General features: G+C 45.4%; 2 protein-coding genes across 3 annotated transcripts in view; one reads left to right on the forward strand and one right to left on the reverse strand.

The window, feature by feature from the left end:
• LOC130297979 (oocyte zinc finger protein XlCOF7.1-like) overlaps positions 1–22,745 on the reverse strand; it is a 137,051-nt gene that overhangs the window by 97,018 nt on the left and 17,288 nt on the right. The window lies entirely within an intron of this gene.
• LOC130297970 (oocyte zinc finger protein XlCOF8.4-like) lies at positions 4,959–17,728 on the forward strand. 2 transcript variants are annotated; one of them, XM_056550843.1, is made up of 4 exons: positions 4,959–5,102; positions 5,671–5,850; positions 7,010–7,136; positions 17,123–17,728. In XM_056550843.1, the coding sequence occupies exons 1-4, from the start codon at positions 5,025–5,027 to the stop codon at positions 17,707–17,709; spliced, it is 972 nt and encodes a 323-aa protein (XP_056406818.1). In that variant the 5' UTR covers positions 4,959–5,024; the 3' UTR covers positions 17,710–17,728. The 2 variants fall into 2 exon arrangements, with proteins under 2 accessions (XP_056406818.1, XP_056406819.1); XM_056550844.1 differs by lacking the exons at positions 4,959–5,102; positions 5,671–5,850 and adding an exon at positions 7,220–7,504 and having other exon boundaries at positions 7,078–7,136.

The following is a 22,745-nucleotide window of genomic DNA, read 5'->3' on the forward strand; positions in this document are numbered from 1 at the left end:
CCCCTCCATTACTGTATAATGTCCCAGCAGTGTCACCTCTCCAGTCATCACCAGACCCCTCCATTACTGTATAATGTCCCAGCAGGGTCACCTCTCCAGTCATCACCCGAACCCTCCATTACTGTATAATGTCCCAGCAGGGTCACCTCTCCAGTCATCACCAGACCCCTCCATTACTGTATAATGTCCCAGCAGGGTCACCTCTCCAGTCAGCAGCTCCATCATCTTGTTGATGAGTTCTCGGATCTTCTGTTCATCCATTTCCTCATGTATCAGGGAGTGAGGTGGGGTCCCCGGGATTGGGCTCAGGGTTCTTCCCCATCCTTCACACATAGGGGCCTGACAGCGCCCACTAGAGGACTTCTTCACTACTGTGTAATCCTGTGTATGGAGAGACACATTAATATCACTACATACATTCCCAGAATTCCTTACCTCTCCAGTCATATCCATCTGTTATTCCATAGATAAGAATGAGGTCATGTGACATCACTCCCAGAATCCCTCACCTCTCCAGTCATATCCATCTGTTATTCCATAGATAAGAATGAGGTCATGTGACATCATTCCCAGAATCCCTCACCTCTCCAGTCATATCCATCTGTTATTCCATATATAAGAATGAGGTCATGTGACATCACTCCCAGAATCCCTCACCTCTCCAGTCATATCCATCTGTTATTCCATAGATAAGAATGAGGTCATGTGACATCACTTCCAGAATCCCTCACCTCTCCAGTCATATCCATCTGTTATTCCATAGATAAGAATGAGGTCATGTGACATCACTCCCAGAATCCCTCACCTCTCCAGTCATATCCATCTGTTATTACACAGATAAGAATGAGGTCATGTGACATCACTCCCAGAATCCCTCACCTCTCCAGTCATATCCATCTGTTATTACATAGATAAGAATGAGGTCATGTGACATCACTCCCAGAATCCCTCACCTCTCCAGTCATATCCATCTGTTATTACATAGATAAGAATGAGGTCATGTGACATCACTCCCAGAATCCCTCACCTCTCCAGTCATATCCATCTGTTATTACATAGATAAGAATGAGGTCATGTGACATCACTCCCAGAATCCCTCACCTCTCCAGTAAGCCGGAAGAGTATCTGTAGGGTGAGGTTTATGATCCTGTCGGCCATCTTGTTCCTGTCTCTCTCCATGGTTGATGGGTCATCCAGGAGAATTCTCTTATATAGAAGATATCAGCAGAGGATCCTGGATTGGAGAAACCTGAAGGGAAGAAGAGGAGATGATGATAAACTGCACCAGATTCTATGGAGAAATAAAATCCATTTCCTGGAGATAATCTGAGGAAACATCTGAGGAGACATTATAGGAGTTTTCAGATTTCTCTATAAAACAAAATCCATTGTCCGAGGGCTGTAAAATAAGAGACTAGAGCGCACTCCCCTCTCCCGTCCAGTGGTGGCGCTCTGGTCCTTCAGGTCTTCTGAGGTCGCTCTCCCTGCTCTAGTGAAGACGTTGTGAATCCATTTCTCCTAATCTCTGAGGCTGCGGTGTATTCAGAACGTCTTCATCAGAGCAGGGAGAAGAATAGAGGGATTCAATATGACATTGTCCAATGAAGAATACTGAAATGTGTCCACTAGGGGGCACAATATACATCACAATTACATCAGGATTTTATGTGAATTGTGATATGTCCCCCCCCCCGGAAGAACCTGCTATTACCTGCAGCAGAGGCCGAGCATCATATACCGTTACACACGCAGGGTCTGGGCCACCACCGGAGTCAGTGTTTACCAAGCAGGGTGCCTCCAGCTGTTACAGCATTTGGCTGTCAGGGCATGCTGGGAGTTGTAGTTTCACAACAGCTGGAGGCACGCTGGTTTGGAAACACTGTCTTAAGTAATAATAGGGGCGCGGGAGAAACTTAAAAAACCTGATGCTTACATAGTTCTGTATGGAAGAAGTGGCTGATACCCGGAGAAAAGAGACTGACCAGGTGACAGGATGGGCGGGTAAGTGACCTGATACCTTCACCATCCAGACATCCCCTGGGGGGCAGTATAGGCAGGAAATCAGGAAACAACCGCTGGTCGGCACGGCGCTCCCTAGAAAAACAACCGTACAGAGCCATGTCTAAGCCACGCCCACCTACATTATTTTATTACAGAAATGGGATATAAACTTCTTAGGGGAGGGGCTTCTATTACAAACCCTGAATAACGCTCTGCCATAGTGATCAGTGTTATCGGTGCTCGGCTTATACAGGCTGTGGAGGTGTCTGTATACTTAGAGCACCGATCTGAGCACAGAGCATGGTAAGGCGCCCTCCGGCCGTCATCTCAGTTGATCTAGACTCCGCCCCCCAACAACTGCATTTTACTCATTTTAGATCCTGCAATCGACTTTGATCATGGAATCTAAAGGGTTAATGGCGATGAGCGTCATTAGTGGTGAGTCCTGGCTGCTTATAGCTCCTGAGCTCACCTCAAAGTCCCATATGGGGCACAGAATGTAAATATACACCGTGTCCTTAAGGGTTAATAATAAACATCCCCAATAATCCTGATCTGATGGTGACCGCACACACATACCTGTATCTGTAGAGGAGCCGTGTGCTTACAGGACCTGCGATGATGTCACCGTCATGTGATCAGTCACATGGAGGAGGAGGAGTCACATGATCAGGGGCTGCTTCTCTGAGAGATCTCCACACACAACACAACAGCAGTGACTGCCCCACCAGGACCTGCTCTGTATCTGCTACATGCTGGAGGTGTAGGACCTGTGATGATGTCATAATCATGTGACCAGTACATTTGGGGGTAAAGTTTAGCAGTATAGATGTGACTGCGGCTGAAGGACCTGCGGGAAGGATCATGTGACAGGAGTGGGCGGAGCTCAACAGTGCAGGAGAGAAGAGAATGTAACATAGTAACATAGCAGATGAGCCTAGAGCGGCAGCCCCTGATCATGTGACTCCTTCTGCTCCATGTGACTGATCACATGACGGTGACATCATCGCAGGTCCTGTAAGCACACGGCTCCTCTACAGATACAGGTATGTGTGTTCGGTCACCATCAGATCAGGATTATTGGGGATGTTTATTATTAACCCCTTAAGGACACAGTATATAATAACACTCTGCACCATCTATAGGACTTTGAGGTGAGCTCAGGAGCTATAAGCAGCCAGCACTCACCGCTAGTTTTGGTCACCATCATTAACCCTTTAGATCTCACAATCAAAGCTCTGTGCCGGCCAGCACTCATTTACCTGATCTCCTGCCTATACTGCCCCCCAGGGGATGTCTGGATGGTGAAGGGCTGCAGGTCACCTCCCCGCCCATCCTGTCACCTGATCAGTCTTCTTCCTCCGGTATCGGACACTTCATTTGGAGGTTACGATCCTGAGCAGCCTCCAGATATTAATCTAAGATGGCCGCCACTATGGTCCTGGTGGATCTCCCCACCTCCCTTCGTTACCAAAAACAATGGCCCTCATTTACTTAGAAAATCGGGTTGTAAGTCTATGTTGCTTTCTTACCCGACTGCATTTTTCCCCTGGTATTTATTATTATGTCGCATCCTGTTTGTCGCACGTGGGTTTTGTAGGTTTTGGTTTCCAACTCCTCTGAGTTCTTGGGAAAAAATCCACAACAATTCAACAAATACGGGTTGGAAACCTTTATAAATACGTGGGAAATCTCAGAATTGTCGGGTTACGCCCCTTTTTTGGGTTTGGGAGAATCCACATCGGGTCCGTCAGGAAAAAATGTTGCATCGTGTCGCAGACTGGCGCACGATGTCTGCGACATGGCGCAGACAAAGATGCGCCAAAAAAACCCGACAAAAGAAGTCGGGTTTAGAATAGTAAATGAGGGCCAATGTGTTCTAGATGAAAAGGGTCCATAATGTGGATTCCTGGAGGGACAACATCCACGTCAGGATTCAAACTCCCGACATAGTGTCGTACCAACCCTGGAGACCAGATTGGCTTTCTGCCTGTATTCTGGACAATTCCATAACATTCCGGGACAATAATTCCCAGTGTGACGCGGATCCATTAAACTATGATCCCACTAACGCTTTATGTGAATCCGAGTACGAAAAGCACAGAAATGTGTCATGTGATCGCGTCAGTAACTGAGGACAATGTGGTAAACGCTGTTATAATACAGGACAGATGTCAGCGCCGTTTACCCAATATGACCGTTATATCCAGTGATCAAGTCCTGATGAAAGTCATCGCCCGACCGTCTCCCGTAACTCCAGGATTATCATCGTGCTCTGTATCCTGGGAGATAGAGGACATTGAGGGGGAGTGGAGACGCCTTCCGAAACCGGGAAATAGTCATTAACCCTGACTTGGCATTTCTTCTAGATCATAAGCCCAGCCGTACGGCCCAAATGGTCATCCGTAATGATGATGTCACCGTGGTATGCTGCGCTCTACTTTTGAGGATTTCTGAAACAACTAATTGGTGCACAATTTATTGGTAAAGGAAATGGATAACAGCGATTACCAATAGTGATTTTAATCAAAAACGTCCATTAATCCCTTCTCATCCCCCATGTGATCACCGTCCAACAGAGAAAGTGAGGTCGTGTTCCTGGAGCTCGGAGAAGACAACGGGCCGGATCCTGTGTAGAATGCAGGAAAGAGAAAGCGAAAGTTCCTGTTGCCAGGAAAAAATATAGTTAAAAAGCCAAAAACCTAACCCCCCTCCCCCCCCAAATAGACACGTCAGTAAGAACTAAACAGCATTGGATTCCTGTCTCCATATTCTACCCATCCTCCATGACTCCGCCCCAGACTATGATGGATCCCCTGACTAGGTTTACAGCCTCCATGATTGTGACTATAATGTCTCCTCAGATGTTTCCCCAGATTATCTCCAGGAAATGGATTTTATTTCTTCATAGAATCTGGTGCGGTTTATCATCATCTCCTCTTCTTCCCTTCAGGTTTCTCCAATCCAGGATCCTCTGCTGATATCTTCTATATAAGAGAATTCTCCTGGATGACCCATCAACCATGGAGAGAGACAGGAACAAGATGGCCGACAGGATCATAAACCTTACCATACAGATACTCTTCCGGCTTACTGGAGAGGTGAGGGATTCTGGGAGTGATGTCACATGACCTCATTCTTATCTATGTAATAACAGATGGATATGACTGGAGAGGTGAGGGATTCTGGGAGTGATGTCACATGACCTCATTCTTATCTATGTAATAACAGATGGATATGACTGGAGAGGTGAGGGATTCTGGGAGTGATGTCACATGACCTCATTCTTATCTATGTAATAACATGGATATGACTGGAGAGGTGAGGGATTCTAGGAGTGATGTCACATGACCTCATTCTTATCTATAATAACAGGTGGATATGAATGGAGAGGTGAGGGATTCTGGGAGTGATGTCACATGACCTCATTCTTATCTATGTAATAACAGATGGATATGACTGGAGAGGTGAGGGATTCTGGGAGTGATGTCACATGACCTCATTCTTATCTATGTAATAGCAGATGGATATGACTGGAGAGGTGAGGGATTCTGGGAGTGATGTCACATGACCTCCTTCTTATCTATGTAATAACAGATGGATATGACTGGAGAGGTGAGGGATTCTGGGAATGTATGTAGTGATATTAATGTGTCTCTCCATACACAGGATTACACAGTAGTGAAGAAGTCCTCTAGTGGGCGCTGTCGGGCCCCTGTGTGTGAAGAATGGGGTAGAACCCTGAGCCCAATCCCGAGGCCCCCACCTCACTCCCTGATACATGAGGAAATGGATGAACAGAAGATCCGAGAACTCATCAACAAGATGATGGAGCTGCTGACTGGAGAGGTGACTCTGCTGGGACATTATACAGTAATGGAGGGGTCTGGTGATGACTGGAGAGGTGACACTGCTGGGAATGCTGGGACATTATACAGTAATGGAGGTGTCTGGTGATGACTGGAGAGGTGACACTGCTGGGAATGCTGGGACATTATACAGTAATGGAGGGGTCTGGTGATGACTGGAGAGGTGACCATGCTGGGAATGCTGGGACATTATACAGTAATGGAGGGGTCTGGGGATGACTGGAGAGGTGACACTGCTGGGACATTATACAGTAATGGAGGGGTCTGGTGATGACTGGAGAGGTGACACTGCTGGGACATTATACAGTAATGGAGGGGTCTGGTGATGACTGGAGAGGTGACACAGCTGGGACATTATACAGTAATGGAGGGGTCTGGTGATGACTGGAGAGGTGACCCTGCTGGGAATACTGGGACATTATACAGTAATGGAGAGGTCTGGTGATGACTGGAGAGGTGACACTACTGGGACATTATACAGTAATGGAGGGGTCTGGTGATGACTGGAGAGGTGACACTGCTGGGACATTATAGAGTAATGGAGGGGTCTGGTAATGACTGGAGAGGTGACACTGCTGGGACATTATACAGTAATGGAGGGATCTGGTGATGACTGGAGAGGTGACACTGCTGGGACATTATACAGTAATGGAGGGGTCTGGTGATGACTGGAGAGGTGACACTGCTGGGAATGCTGGGACATTATACAGTAATGGAGGGGTCTGGTGATGACTGGAGAGGTGACACTGCTGGGACATTATACAGTAATGGAGGGGTCTGGTGATGACTGGAGAGGTGACACTGCTGGGACATTATACAGTAATGGAGGGGTCTGGTGATGACTGGAGAGGTGGGAATGCTGGGACATTATACAGTAATGGAGGGGTCTGGTGATGACTGGAGAGGTGGGAATGCTGGGACATTATACAGTAATGGAGGGGTCTGGTGATGACTGGAGAGGTGGGAATGCTGGGACATTATACAGTAATGGAGGGGTCTGGTGATGACTGGAGAGGTGACACTGCTGGGACATTATACAGTAATGGAGGCGTCTGGTGATGACACTGCTGGGAATGCTGGGACATTATACAGTAACACCACTGGAGGGGTCGGGTGATGACTGTATCATTATGTGTCAGGTTCCTATAAGGTGTCGGGACGTGGCGGACTATTTCTCCATGGAGGAGTGGGAGTATGCAGAAGGACACAAGGATCAGTATAAGGATCAGGTCATGATGGAGGATCAGCAGCCCCTCACATCACCAGGTAATAGACATGACTATATACACACGTCCTCTCATTATTTGTAAGTAAAGAATGAATTCAGTCTCTGTATGTGTTCCCTACAGTCAGATCCAGGAAGAGAACAGCACCAGAGAGGTGTCCCCGTCCTCTTGTAGAACAGAATATGGAGGACATTACTACATGGAAAGATCTGGACTATATTAATGCTACAGACATAAAGAAAGAAGAGACAGATTTGAGCAGTGATGATAAGTATAAGGAGGACATTCCTACAGGGGAAGATCTGATCTATATTAATGCTCCAGACATAATAGTAAAAGTAGAAGAAGAGACAGATGTGAGCGGTGATGAGCAGTATAAGGAGGACATTCCTATAGGTATCCGCCCAGGTGAGTAGTAACAACTTAATATAGAGAATAGTCACAGATTCTATTCAGTCACCGGCTACAATAATATTTTCGGGAAGTATTGGTGTAACTAGAATCTCCAGGGCAAATACTATCCCCCTCCCCCTCTATATTGACTCTATAGCAGTCGACTTGATACCATCACCACTACATAGTGACTGAATAATACCGCCATACTGTTTATGAATCAAACACATTATATACAGACTAATATTACTCCATATAGAGACCATATAGCAGTAGATACCAGCAGTGATCTGGAATCTGGCTTTTGTTTAGAATGCGGGGTGCTTCGGGAGATCCTGGGGGGCCCCAGCAGTCGGACCCCCGCGATCAGACATCTTATCCCCCCATCCTTTGGATAATGGATAAGATGTCTAGCAGTGGAGTATCCCTTTAAATCCCTTCATTCTTTCCCTCTGATACGGAAATGTTCCGGTTCGGGTCACCTGTGTGGGTCCAAATGGAGGTATAGGTACGGCTGGCGAGCCGTGAGCCAAAATCATTAAAAATAAAGGTTCCCCTTTTAACTTGGATCCAGGAAAATGTCAATAACTTTTATTAGGACATAAGTCTTTCTATACACATTAATAGACAAAAGACAAAAAATGTGAAACTGTCTGTCTAGACAGGATAGGGGATAGGTTATAGATCACAGGGGTCCGACCCTTAGGACTCCCCGTGATCTCCTGAATGGGGCCCCAGCAGTCTGCCGGAAGCGGACCGAAACACTGCTTCCATGTATTTCTATGGGATACATGGAGGGGGAGTGTCAGCCGCCGCTCCATGCAGGGGTTGGTCCGCCCCCTTCATGTAGACTGCCAGGGCCCCGTTCAAGAGATCGCAAGGAGTCCCAAGGGTCGGACCCCCGTGATCTATAATGTATCCCCTATCCTAGTGGTTCTCAACTTTTTTTGCATGAGTTCCCCTTGACAGCCCATTCCCAAAAAATTGTCCCCCCATATTAGAGACATTTTGTAATGATTATAGTATAATTCATATGCTTCACTTTCCTCTATAACAGGCCCCTGTTCCTCTCCCGATCCCCCCAGTCCTCTGATTTACAGGTGACGTCTTCTCTAACCAGAGTTGTTTTCTTATCTTCACTATCTGGCCTAGACCGCCATGAAGATTTCTCCCGTACATGACGTCTCCACAGAACCAGACAAGCAGACATTTTAGGCTCCTTTCTGCAGTACAATACCCACCTATTTACTAACTCCCCATGTTTATTGTCACACACAGTAATAGGACCCGCTTTGTGTCCCCATAAAGTTGTTAGGCCCCCTCTGTGCCCCAAATATAGCTGTAGGCCCCCTCTGTGCCCCAAATATAGCTGTAGGCCCCCATACTGTCCCCATATATAGTTGTAGACAGAGAAATTGTTTTTGTCCACTCACCTGGACCAACCTTAAGCTGATACCTGCGCCATCGGACCTGTCGGCCCCGCCCCGGTTTCATAGACAAAGTCCAAAGAAGAAAATGTCCAGCGCAGAAGGTGCAGCTAAAACTTTATTTTCTTTGACAAGAAGACACAGTGCAAATCAGGAACGTCTGACGCGTTTCACACCAGCCGGTGCTTAATCGTAGACTAAGTTCCAGATATAACATGGTTAAAATAACCAAATACAAGGGTCACATGTATCAAAACGTCACAATGAAATCCTTACAATAACCAGACATGGATATACGGATTGTGTCCTTCTTGTGAACCCATTCATTGGTTTTCTCTGAACAAGAAGATATTTCCATGACTTCAGACAAGCGGCTCATTAGACCTGGGAACTTCTCATTTCTTTTACCTGTAATCACCTGTATATTCATATGGAATCCTGTAGGAAATCTAGATTCATCCTGACAGATTAGACACAACCCGACCATATACAGACCAGAAAAGGATCAGACAGATTTTATATATTACAGTCACTGTTTATTATTTACAATACTTCTTATCAATTACCATTGGGATTAATGTATTTATATGTAATGTAATCAGGACTGGGGTGATGTAATCCATTCCAGTGTACATCAGGGTATAAACCGACCTCAGCTGAATGCGGGAAACGTTCCTTCTTATCAATTACCATTGGGATTAATGTATTTATATGTAATGTAATCAGGACTGGGGTAATGTAATATATTCCAGTGTACATCAGGGTATATACCAACCTCAGCTGAATGCGGGAAACGTTCCTTCTTATCAATTACCATTGGGATTAATGTATTTATATGTAATGTAATCAAGACTGGGGTAATGTAATATATTCCAGTGTACATCAGGGTATATACCGACCTCAGCTGAATGTGGGAAACGTTCCTTATCAATTACCATTGGGATTAATGTATTTATATGTAATGTAATCAGGACTGGGGTAATGTAATATATTCCAGTGTACATCAGGGTATATACCAACCTCAGTTGAATGCAGAAAACGTTCCTTATCAATTACCATTGGGATTAATGTATTTATATGTAATGTAATCAGGACTGGGGTAATGTAATATATTCCAGTGCACATCAGGGTATAAACCGACCTCAGCTGAATGCGGGAAACGTTCCTTCTTATCAATTACCATTGGGATTAATGTATTTATATGTAATGTAATCAGGACTGGGGTAATGTAATATATTCCAGTCTACATCAGGGTATATACCAACCTCTGCTTAATGCGGGAAACGTTCAGGGATATTGTACCCGATTCTCTATGGAGATTCCCATCTGCTATGTCAGTCTGTCATAATGAGGTCTCGCCTCCTGTTCACACCTTGTGGATATGTTATCAATGTTGTCCGGCATTTTAGGTAAGTACATGTGGGTATCATGGATTCTTTGCACATGTCTGGTGCGGAAACAGTTAAAATAGGTGTAAGAGGGGGAGATGTTAGGAGACTCATCAATAGGGAGACTTACCGGATGTTTCTCCTCCACACCAGACATCTACAAGGTGTGAACAGGAGGCGAGACCTCATTATGACAGACTGACATAGCAGATGGGAATCTCCATAGAGAATCGGGTACAATATCCCTGAATGTTTCCCGCATTCAGCTGAGGTTGGTATATACCCTGATGTACACTGGAATGGATTACATTACCCCAGTCCTGATTACATTACATATAAATACATTAATCCCAATGGTAATTGATAAGAAGGAACGTTTCCCGCATTCAGCTGAGGTTGGTATATACCCTGATGTACACTGGAATGGATTACATTACCCCAGTCCTGATTACATTACATATTAAATACATTAATCCCAATGGTAATTGATAAGGAACGTTTCCCGCATCCAGCTGAGGTTGGTATATACCCTGATGTACACTGGAATATATTACATTACCCCAGTCCTGATTACATTACATATTAATACATTAATCCCAATGGTAATTGATAAGGAACGTTTCCCGCATTCAGCTGAGGTCGGTATCTACCCTGATGTACACTGGAATATATTACATTACCCCAGTCCTGATTACATTACATATAAATACATTAATCCCAATGGTAATTGATAAGAAGGAACGTTTCCCGCATTCAGCTGAGGTTGGTATATACCCTGATGTACACTGGAATATATTACATTACCCCAGTCCTGATTACATTACATATAAATACATTAACCCCAATGGTAATTGATAAGGAACGTTTCCCGCATTCAGCTGAGGTCGGTATATACCCTGATGTACACTGGAATATATTACATTACCCCAGTCCTGATTACATTACATATAAATACATTAATCCCAATGGTAATTGATAAGAAGTATTGTAAATAATAAACAGTGACTGTAATATATAAAATCTGTCTGATCCTTTTCTGGTCTGTATATGGTCGGGTTGTGTGTAATCTGTCAGGATGAATCTAGATTTCCTACAGGATTCCATATGAATATACAGGTGATTACAGGTAAAAGAAATGAGAAGTTCTCAGGTCTAATGAGCCGCTTGTCTGAAGTCATGGAAATATCTTCTTGTTCAGAGAAAACCAATGAATGGGTTCACAAGAAGGACACAATCCGTATATCCATGTCTGGTTATTGTAAGGATTTCATTGTGACTAGAGATGAGCGAAGTTACAGTGATTCGATTCGTCACGGACTTCTCGGCTCGGCAGTTGATGACCTTTCCTGCATAAATTAGTTCAGCTTTCAGGTGCTCCCGTGGTCTGGAAAAGGTGTAAACAGTCCTATTAGACTCTCTCCTAGGAATGTATCCACCTTTTCCAGCCCCCAGAGCACCTGAAAGCTGAACTAATTTATGCAGGAAAAGTCATCAACCGCCGAGCCGAGAAGTTCTTGACGAATCGAATCACTGTAAATTCTCTCATCTCTAATTGTGACGTATTGATACATGTGACCCTTGTATTTTGTTATTTTAACTACGATTAAGCACCGGCTGGTGCGAAACGCGTCAGACGTTCCTGATTTGCACTGTGTCTTCTTGCCAAAGAAAATAAAGCGAGTTTTCACTGCACCTTCTGCGCTGGACATTTTCTTCTTTATATATAGTTGTAGGCCCCCAAACTGTCCCCATATATATAGTTGTAGGCCCCCAAACTGTCCCCATATATAGCTGTAGGCCATCATACTGTCCCCATATATAGTTGTAGGCCCCCAAACTGTCCCCATATATAGCTTTAGGCCCCCAAACTGTCCCCATATATAGCTGTAGGCCATCATACTGTCCCCATATATAGTTGTAGGCCCCCAAACTGTCCCCATATATAGCTTTAGGCCCCCAAACTGTCCCCATATATAGTTGTAGGCCACCGTACTGTCCCCATATATAGTTGTAGGCCACCATACTGTCCCCATATATAGCTGTAGGCCACCATACTGTCCCCATATATAGTTGTAGGCCACCATACTGCCCCCATATATAGCTGTAGGCCTCCATACTGTCCCCATATATAGCTGTAGGCCCCCATACTGTCCCCATATATAGTTGTAGGCCTCCATACTGCCCCCATATATAGTTGTAGGCCCCCATACTGTCCCCATATATAGTTGTAGGCCACCATACTGTCCCCATATATAGCTGTAGGCCCCCATACTGTCCCCATATATAGTTGTAGGCCACCATACTGCCCCCATATATAGCTGTAGGCCTCCATACTGCCCCCATATATAGTTGTAGGCCACCATACTGCCCCCATATATAGTTGTAGGCCCCCCATACTGTCCCCATATATAGTTGTAGGCCACCATACTGCCCCCATATATAGCTGTAGGCCTCCATACTGCCCCCATATATAGTTGTAGGCCACCATACTGCCCCCATATATAGTTGTAGGCCACCATACTGTCCCCATATATAGTTGTAGGCCACCATACTGTCCCCATATATAGCTGTAGGCCCCCATACTGTCCCCATATATAGTTGTAGGCCTCCATACTGTCCCCATATATAGCTGTAGGCCACCATACTGCCCCCATATATAGTTGTAGGCCACCATACTGTCCCCATATATAGTTGTAGGCCCCCATACTGTCCCCATATATAGTTGTAGGCCCCCAAACTGTCCCCATATATAGTTGTAGGCCCCCATACTGTCCCCATATATAGTTGTAGGCCCCCATACTGTCCCCATATATAGTTGTAGACCACCATACTGTCCCCATATATAGCTGTAGGCCCCCAAACTGTCCCCATATATAGCTGTAGGCCACCATACTGTCCCCATATATAGTTGTAGGCCCCCAAACTGTCCCCATATATAGTTGTAGGCCTCCATACTGTCCCCATATATAGTTGTAGGCCACCATACTGTCCCCATATATAGTTGTAGGCCACCATACTGTCCCCATATATAGTTGTAGGCCACCATACTGTCCCCTTATATAGTTGTAGGCCACCATACTGTCCCCTTATATATCTGTAGGCCACCATACTGTCCCCATATATAGCTGTAGGCCTCCATACTGTCTCCATATATAGTTGTAGGCCCCCATACTGTCCCCATATATAGCTGTAGGCCCCCATACTGTCCCCATATATAGCTGTAGGCCTCCATACTGTCCCCATATATAGTTGTAGGCCCCCATACTGCCCCCATATATAGTTGTAGGCCCCCATACTGCCCCCATATATAGTTGTAGGCCCCCATACTGCCCCCATATATAGTTGTAGGCCCCATACTGTCCCCATATATAGTTGTAGGCCACCATACTGCCCCCATATATAGTTGTAGGCCTCCATACTGTCCCCATATATAGTTGTAGGCCACCATACTGCCCCCATATATAGTTGTAGGCCCCCATACTGTGCCCATATATAGCTGTAGGCCACCATACTGTCCCCATATATAGCTGTAGGCCACCATACTGTCCCCATATATAGTTGTAGGCCACCATACTGCCCCCATATATAGTTGTAGGCCACCATACTGTCCCCATATATAGTTGTAGGCCACCATACTGTCCCCATATATAGTTGTAGGCCCCCATACTGTCCCCATATATAGCTGTAGGCCCCCATACTGTGCCCATATATAGCTGTAGGCCACCATACTGTCCCCATATATAGCTGTAGGCCACCATACTGTCCCCATATATAGTTGTAGGCCACCATACTGTCCCCATATATAGCTGTAGGCCCCATACTGTCCCCATATATAGTTGTAGGCCACCATACTGCCCCCATATATAGTTGTAGGCCCCCATACTGTCCCCATATATAGTTGTAGGCCCCCATACTGTCCCCATATATAGCTGTAGGCCTCCATACTGTCCCCATATATAGTTGTAGGCCCCCATACTGTCCCCATATATAGTTGTAGGCCCCCATACTGTCCCCATATATAGTTGTAGGCCTCCATACTGTCCCCATATATAGTTGTAGGCCTCCATACTGTCCCCATATATAGTTGTAGGCCCCCAAACTGCCTCCATATATAGCTGTAGGCCCCCAAACTGCCCCCATATATAGTTGTAGGCCTCCATACTGTCCCCATATATAGCTGTAGGCCCCCATACTGTTCCCATATATAGTTGTAGGCCCCCATACTGTTCCCATATATAGCTGTAGGCCACCATACTGTCCCCATATATAGCTGTAGGCCTCCATACTGTCCCCATATATAGTTGTAGGCCACCATACTGCCCCCATATATAGTTGTAGGCCACTATACTGCCCCCATATATAGTTGTAGGCCACCATACTGTCCCCATATATAGTTGTAGGCCACCATACTGTCCCCATATATAGTTGTAGGCCACCATAGTGCCCCCATATATAGTTGTAGGCCTCCATACTGTCCCCATATATAGCTGTAGGCCACCATACTGTCCCCATATATAGCTGTAGGCCACCATACTGCCCCATATATAGTTGTAGGCCCCCCAGACTGCCCCCATATATAGTTGTAGGCCTCCATACTGTCCCCATATATAGCTGTAGGCCACCTTACTGCCCCCATATATAGCTGTAGGCCCCCAAACTGCCCCCATATATAGTTGTAGGCCCCCATACTGCCCCCATATATAGTTGTAGGCCCCCATACTGCCCACATATATAGTTGTAGGCCCCCATACTGTCCCCATATATAGTTGTAGGCCCCCATACTGTCCCCATATATATCTGTAGGCCCCCATACTGTCCCCATATATAGTTGTAGGCCACCATACTGTCCCCATATATAGTTGTAGGCCCCCATACTGTCCCCATATATAGTTGTAGGCCCCCATACTATCCCCATATATAGATGTAGGCCACCATACTGTCCCCATATATAGTTGTAGGCCACCATACTGCCCCCATATATAGCTGTAGGCCCCCAAACTGCCCCCATATATAGTTGTAGGCCCCCAGACTGCCCCCATATATAGTTGTAGGCCACCATACTGTCCCCATATATAGTTGTAGGCCACCATACTGTCCCCATATATAGTTGTAGGCCCCCAGACTGCCCCATATATAGTTGTAGGCCCCCATACTGCCCACATATATAGTTGTAGGCCCCCATACTGTCCCCATATATAGTTGTAGGCCCCCATACTGTCCCCATATATAGTAGTAGGCCCCCATACTGCCCACATATATAGTTGTAGGTCCCCATACTGCCCACATATATAGTTGTAGGCCACCATACTGTCCCCATATATAGCTGTAGGCCCCCATACTGTTCCCATATATAGTTGTAGGCCCCCATACTGTCCCCATATATATCTGTAGGCCACCATACTGTCCCCATATATAGTTGTAGGCCCCATACTGTCCCCATATATAGTTGTAGGCCCCCATACTGTCCCCATATATAGTTGTAGGCCCCCATACTGTCCCCATATATATCTCTAGGCCCCCATACTGTCCCCATATATAGTTGTAGGCCCCCATACTGTCCCCATATATATCTGTAGGCCCCCATACTGTCCCCATATATATCTGTAGGCCACCATACTGCCCCCATATATAGTTGTAGGCCACCATACTGTCCCCATATATAGCTGTAGGCCCCCATACTGTCCCCATATATAGTTGTAGGCCCCCATACTGTCCCCATATATAGTTGTAGGCCACCATACTGTCCCCATATATAGTTGTAGGCCACCATACTGTCCCCATATATAGTTGTAGGCCACCATACTGTCCCCATATATAGTTGTAGGCCACTATACTGTCCCCATACATAGTTGTAGGCCACCATACTGTCCCCATATATAGCTGTAGGCCACCATACTGTCCCTCTTTGGTGTCCACTGCTCCTCTGGTCTGGGGACCTATTCCTATGGCTCAGAGCAGTAGGTCCCCGGTCTGCAGGGACAGTGGAGCAACAAAGCTGATGGTAGTTCCTGCCCACAGCACCCAGTGCCCGCGCTGCCCCTTTGCTGTCCTCCTGCTCCTCGGTGCAGTGACGTCGGCCGACCATTTCTTTCAAGGTGGTCCAGACCAGTAACCAGTGGCTGTGGCTGCCATTACTGATTTTTTTCAAGTGCCCCCTGGAGAATTGCTAAGTACCCCTGGGGGAGAACCACTGCCCTATGCTTTGCCTGAATTCTCTGGCTGGCATGAGGATTATAAAGGGGGCGGTTTGGATGACTGCTCCATTATAACCTGCGGGGTCAGGTGGATTGGGGGTAACACGGTCATTTGGTCCCTGACCGGGCCCCATAGCAGTGATTTTCCCTGAGGCTGTGTCCACATGATTGTCAAAGACGGGTGTCCCTGCTCCTTGTAAGGCAGTGGTGTCAAACTGTGGCCCTCCAGATGTTCCAAAACTTTAACTCCAGGGCATGCTGGAAGTTGAAGTTTTGCAACATTTGGAGGGCCTCGGTTTGAAGATGACTGCACTAAGGGATACCATGAGAGGGAAGCCTTGATTTACATTTCAGGGACAGTGTGCATCCTCTGGAGGAGGCAGACAGACCTTTGGTGTCCAGGCATGCAGGGAGTTGAAGTTTTGCAACATCTGGAGGGCCACAGTTTGACACCACTGTTGTATGGCTGCTCCGCTATCATAGCAAATATCGTTCTTCAGTTTTGCAGTAAATCTTACTTAAAAATGAAGGATGGATTTACAAAGTACTATTGCTTATAAATGCAAAAATGCACTGGGTTGTTAAGGGGTTAATACTGATAATAAAATCTGTTATTCTCTGCAGATTCTTGTAGCAGGAGATCAGAGGAGAATCTTCTATCTTCAGATTATAAAGCAGATGATGATATCACACAAGATACATATGAAGAACATTCCATTATCCCAGATACACCCTCAGCCCTTCACAGCCAAGATCTGTCATCTCATCCTTATATACAGGTCCTGTCTTCTCAGTCATCACAGAAAGGTCACAGAAGGGGTGTTGGACATCAACGAGCTCATACAGGAAAGAAAACCTATTCATGCTCAGAATGTGGGAAATGTTTTACTCAGAAATCAAGTCTTGTAGTACATCAGAGAACTCATACAGGAGAGAAGCCATTTTCATGTTCAGAATGTGAGAAATGTTTTACTGCTAAATCAGATCTTGTTAGACATAAGAGAAGTCACACAAGAGAGAAGCCATTTGTATGTTCACAATGTGGAAAATGTTTTACTCAGCAAGCACATCTTGTTGCACATCAAATAACTCACTCAGGTGAGAAGCCCTTTCCATGTTCAGAATGTGGGAAATGTCTTACTCGGAAAGCACATCTTGTTATACACCTACAGAAATGTCTGTTACGCAAAATGCAAATAGAATCCAAATAACACATCTGTATGTATATATGTCACCAGGTACTAGAATATTATACATTAAACCTTGGTCCTGTCTTCTTATTCATCACAGGATGTTAAGAAAAATAAGGTCACTGAAGGGCTGTTGGACATTGAGAAGCTCACACAAGAAAGAAACAATATACATGCTCAGAATGTGGGAAATGTTTTACTGATTTCTGAGTTCTTTGATGTACAAAATGACTTGATTTAAAAATGGCTTCTCTTCTGTTTTCATGTTCAGAATGTGGGAAATCAAGTTTTGTTCAACATCATAGAACTCACACAGGGGAGAAACCATTTTCATGCTCAGCATGTGGAAAAAGTTTTACTTACAGATCAAGTCTCGTTGAACATGAAAAATCTCACACAGTGGAGAAGCCATCTTTATGTTCAGAATGTGGGAAATGTTATACTTGGAAACCAAACTTATTAGTCATCAAAGAACTCACACAAGAGAGAAACCATTTTCATGCTCAGAATGTGGAAAATGTTTTACTTGGAAATCAGCTCTTCTTCAGCATCAAAGAATTAACATAGGAGAGAAGCCAATTCAGAGCAATAAATGATGCAGATATCACATCTATATATTATCCATGTACATAGGATATCTGACATTTATACATATATCATATACTGCATCTCCAAACTTGTTCCCAATTGTTAATAAAAGTTTTCTTTTGAAACTTATGCAGCTATGTCATGTCATACAGCTCAGCTACATGTACATTACACATATACAGCTCTACTGTGTACACATACAGCTCAGCTACATGTACATTACACATATACAGCTCTACTGTGTATACATACAGCTCAGCTACATGTACATTACACATATACAGCTCTACTGTGTACACATACAGCTCAGCTACATGTACATTACACATATACAGCTCTACTGTGTACACATACAGCTCAGCTACATGTACATTACACATATACAGCTCTACTGTGTACACATACAGCTCAGCTACATGTACATTACACACATACAGCTCAGCTACATGCACATTACACATACAGCTCAGCTACATGCACATTACACATATACAGCTCTACTGTGTACACATACAGCTCAGCTACATGCACATTACACATACAGCTCTACTGTGTACACATACAGCTCAGCTACATGTACATTACACATATACAGCTCTACTGTGTACACATACAGCTCAGCTACATGCACATTACACATATACAGCTCTACTGTGTACACATACAGCTCAGCTACATGTACATTACACATATACAGCTCTACTGTGTACACATACAGCTCAGCTACATGTACATTACACATATACAGCTCTACTGTGTACACATACAGCTCAGCTACATGCACATTACACATATACAGCTCTACTGTGTACATATACAGCTCAGCTACATGTACATTACACATATACAGCTCTACTGTGTACACATACAGCTCAGCTACATGCACATTACACATATACAGCTCTACTGTGTACACACTGCTCAGCTACATGTACATTACACACAGCTCTACTGTGTACACATACAGCTCAGCTACATGTACATTACACATATACAGCACTACTGTGTACACATACAGCTCAGCTACATGCACATTACACATATACAGCTCTACTGTGTACACATACAGCTCAGCTACATGTACATTACACATATACAGCTCTACTGTGTACACATACAGCTCAGCTACATGCACATTACACATATACAGCTCTACTGTGTACACATACAGCTCAGCTACATGCACATTACACATACAGCTCTACTGTGTACACATACAGCTCAGCTACATGTACATTACACATATACAGCTCTGCTGTGTACACATACAGCTCAGCTACATGTACATTACACATATACAGCTCTACTGTGTACACATACAGCTCAGCTACATGTACATTACACATATACAGCTCTACTGTGTACACATACAGCTCAGCTACATGTACATTACACACAGCTCTACTGTGTACACATACAGCTCAGCTACATGTACATTACACATATACAGCTCTGTGTACACATACAGCTCAGCTACATGTACATTACACATATACAGCTCTACTGTGTACAAATACAGCTCAGCTACATGTACATTACACATTTACAGCTCTACTGTGTACACATACAGCTCAGCTACATGCACATTACACATATACAGCACTACTGTGTACACATACAGCTCAGCTACATGTACATTACACATATACAGCTCTACTATGTACACATACAGCTCAGCTACATGTACATTACACATATACAGCTCTGCTGTGTACACATACAGCTCAGTGTTGTAGTGAGGTGCGGTTGCAGTATTGAGGTAAGGAGGCAGCATTTTAAATAAAGTCCAGTGTTTTATTCACACTTTAGTACTCAGCAAACACAGTCTTTAAAGCAGGAAAAAAGAGAGAAATCATAACAAAGTCCACCTTGTCTCTCTTTGGTGTTTGTTCACACCCGGGGTTTGTGCCGTGTGGTATATACAGCGAAGGCTTTTCCTGGACTCCAGAGCAGAGCTCCTCACACAGCCTCTCCTTGCTCTGTCAGCTGCCGAACTGGACAATCCCCCGCCCCTTTAAAGCCAGGATTGTGGGGAATGACCCCCACCCTACTCATTCCCAGTGAAGCCGTCCCAGGTTGGCCACACTTCCAGCCACACTACAGAACTATCGACTAGCTGCACCGCAGTAGACACTAGATAAATAATGTGGCTTTACTTCACCAAGGCCAGGAACCCTGGTGGCACATAGCGTCCATCAATCACCATCCCTTTCACCTTCTCACATACCCCCCTTTGTTCAAGCCTGAGGGGGTGAACACTCATGCAACAGTGTACCCGGGACATGGTATCGGCATTGCCAAGCAACCGAGTCCTGTGCTCAACTGTGAATTTAAAATTTTGTGGCCAGACACTTAATGGCCAGGCACTCTCCACTATACTATACCTGTCTCGGCCGGGGCAAGTTTGCGACTGAGGAAGACAACGGGATGTTCTTCCCATTGACTTCATGTGAGAGTACAGCACAGAGACCTACCTCAGAGGCATCGGACTGCACTATAAACTCCTTTTTGAAATCGGGTGTCACCAGAATCGGAGACCCGCATAGGGCCGGCTTTAAAGCGGAGAAAGCCTGCTCTGCTTGTTCATTCCACCTCACCATTACCGACTTGCGTCCTTTCAAGAGGTCCGTTAAGGGCGCAGCAACTGTAGCGAAATGGGGATGAACTCACTTGTCGGGTAGTGACAGGACGTGGCCAATTCCGTATGGCCTCCACTTTGTTTACCTGAGGTTTAACAACCCCACGCCCAATGATGTACCCCAGGTATTTGGTCTCTTCCAGACCAATGGCACATTTTTTTGGGTTAGCCGTTAACCCAGCTTTCCTGAGGGAGTCTACCACGGCCTGCACTTTTGGAAGATGACTTTCCCAATCTGCGCTGTAAATGACGATATCATCCAGGTAGGCTGAAGCATACCGACGATGTGGTCGGAGCACAATGTTCATTAACCTTTGGAACGTAGGGGGAGCACCATGTAGACCAAAGGGTAACACCTTGTATTGGAACAGGCCCTCTGGTGTAACAAATGTGGTTTTCTCCTTGGCAGCCTCCATCAAGGGTACCTGCCAGTACCCTTTTGTGAGGTCCAAAAGAGAAATTTACCGGGCTTGTCCCAGCTTCTCAATAAGCTCATCCACTCTGGGCATGGGATACGAATTGAACTTGGAAACTTCATTCAGTTTCCGGAAATCGTTACAGAACCGTAACGTACCGTCTGGTTTGGGTATTAAGACTATCGGGCTAACCCACTCACTTTTCGATTCCTCAATAACGTCCAACTTCAACATTTGTTGTACTTCCTCCGCGATGGCTTGTCACCGCGCCTCAGGTACCCGGTACGGTTTCAACCGTATTTTCACCTGAGGTTCAGTGACAATGTCATGGCGATGACAGAAGTACATCCCGGGAGATCTGAGAACACATCGGTGTTCCTACTGACGAACTCCATGACCTCCAGAGTTTGTGCAGTGGAAAGGCTGTCAGCCATCTTTACTGTGGCCGCCGCTTCCCTTGCACAAGACTGAGGGACAGGAACCTCTACCCCTAATAAGTCTGGCCGGCAGCTGTCATTCTCACCAGTCTCCCTATTTTTCCAAGGTTTTAGGAGATTTACATGGTATACCTGCTCTGGCTTTCTTCACCCATGCTGGTGTACCTTGTAGGTTACTTCCCCTACCTTTTCAACCACCTCGTAGGGACCCTGCCACCTAGCCAGGAACTTACTATCAACCGTTGGTACGAGAACCAGAATCCGATCTCCTGGGTTAAAATTCCATACCCTAGCCTGATGATTATAAACCCTGCTCTGAGCTCGCTGAGCGGCCTCCATATGTAACCCTGACTAAGGGCAACACTGTTTCCATTCGTTCCCGTAACTGAGTGACATACTCAACTACACTTTTGTGCGGGGTAGGCTGTTGTTCCCATGCTTCTTTAGCTATGTCTAATAGTTCACGTGGATGTCTCCCGTATAACAGTTCAAAGTGCGAGAACCCAGTAGAGGCCCGGGGCACTTCTCGCACTGCGAACATGAGATAGGGCAGCAAAAGATCCCAATTCTTCCCATCTTTAGCCACCACTCACTTTAACATATTTTTTAATGTTTGGTTGAATCTTTCTACCAGGCCATCTGTCTGGGGGTGATACACCGAGGTCCGTAGCTGTTTTACCACCAATTTTTTCCACATTCTCACCCTGTACCTGATTTACCCGGTACAACATCCCTTGGTGAACCACAAAATGGGGATATACCGTCTCGGCCCCCGGTTGTTGGGGTGCATCTTCCACCACCAAGACATTTTCCCAGGCCCGAGACAACGTTGGGTCTTGGTGTTGGGCAGTACCAAAATTGCCCCCAGAGACGTTGAGGTCTGCCAACTCGGGCCCTGGAGGCAGCTCCTCTACATCTCCCACCATTACATGCAAGGGAGACGCTTGTGTGTCTTCTTCTCTGTGAGTGGTCACCCCT

The sequence above is a fragment of the Hyla sarda genome (assembly GCF_029499605.1).
Source record: "Hyla sarda isolate aHylSar1 chromosome 1 unlocalized genomic scaffold, aHylSar1.hap1 SUPER_1_unloc_13, whole genome shotgun sequence".
NCBI lineage: Eukaryota > Metazoa > Chordata > Amphibia > Anura > Hylidae > Hyla > Hyla sarda.

Bases quoted from the DNA above. Each gene is read 5' to 3' on its own strand.
- LOC130297970 (XM_056550843.1), top strand. From the start codon at position 5,025: ATGGAGAGAGACAGGAACAAGATGGCCGACAGGATCATAAACCTTACC. The intron at 5,103-5,670 runs GTGAGGGATTCT...CTCCATACACAG, and splicing joins TCTTCCGGCTTACTGGAGAG to GATTACACAGTAGTGAAGAA. The intron at 7,137-17,122 runs GTAATAGACATG...TATTCTCTGCAG, and splicing joins GCAGCCCCTCACATCACCAG to ATTCTTGTAGCAGGAGATCA.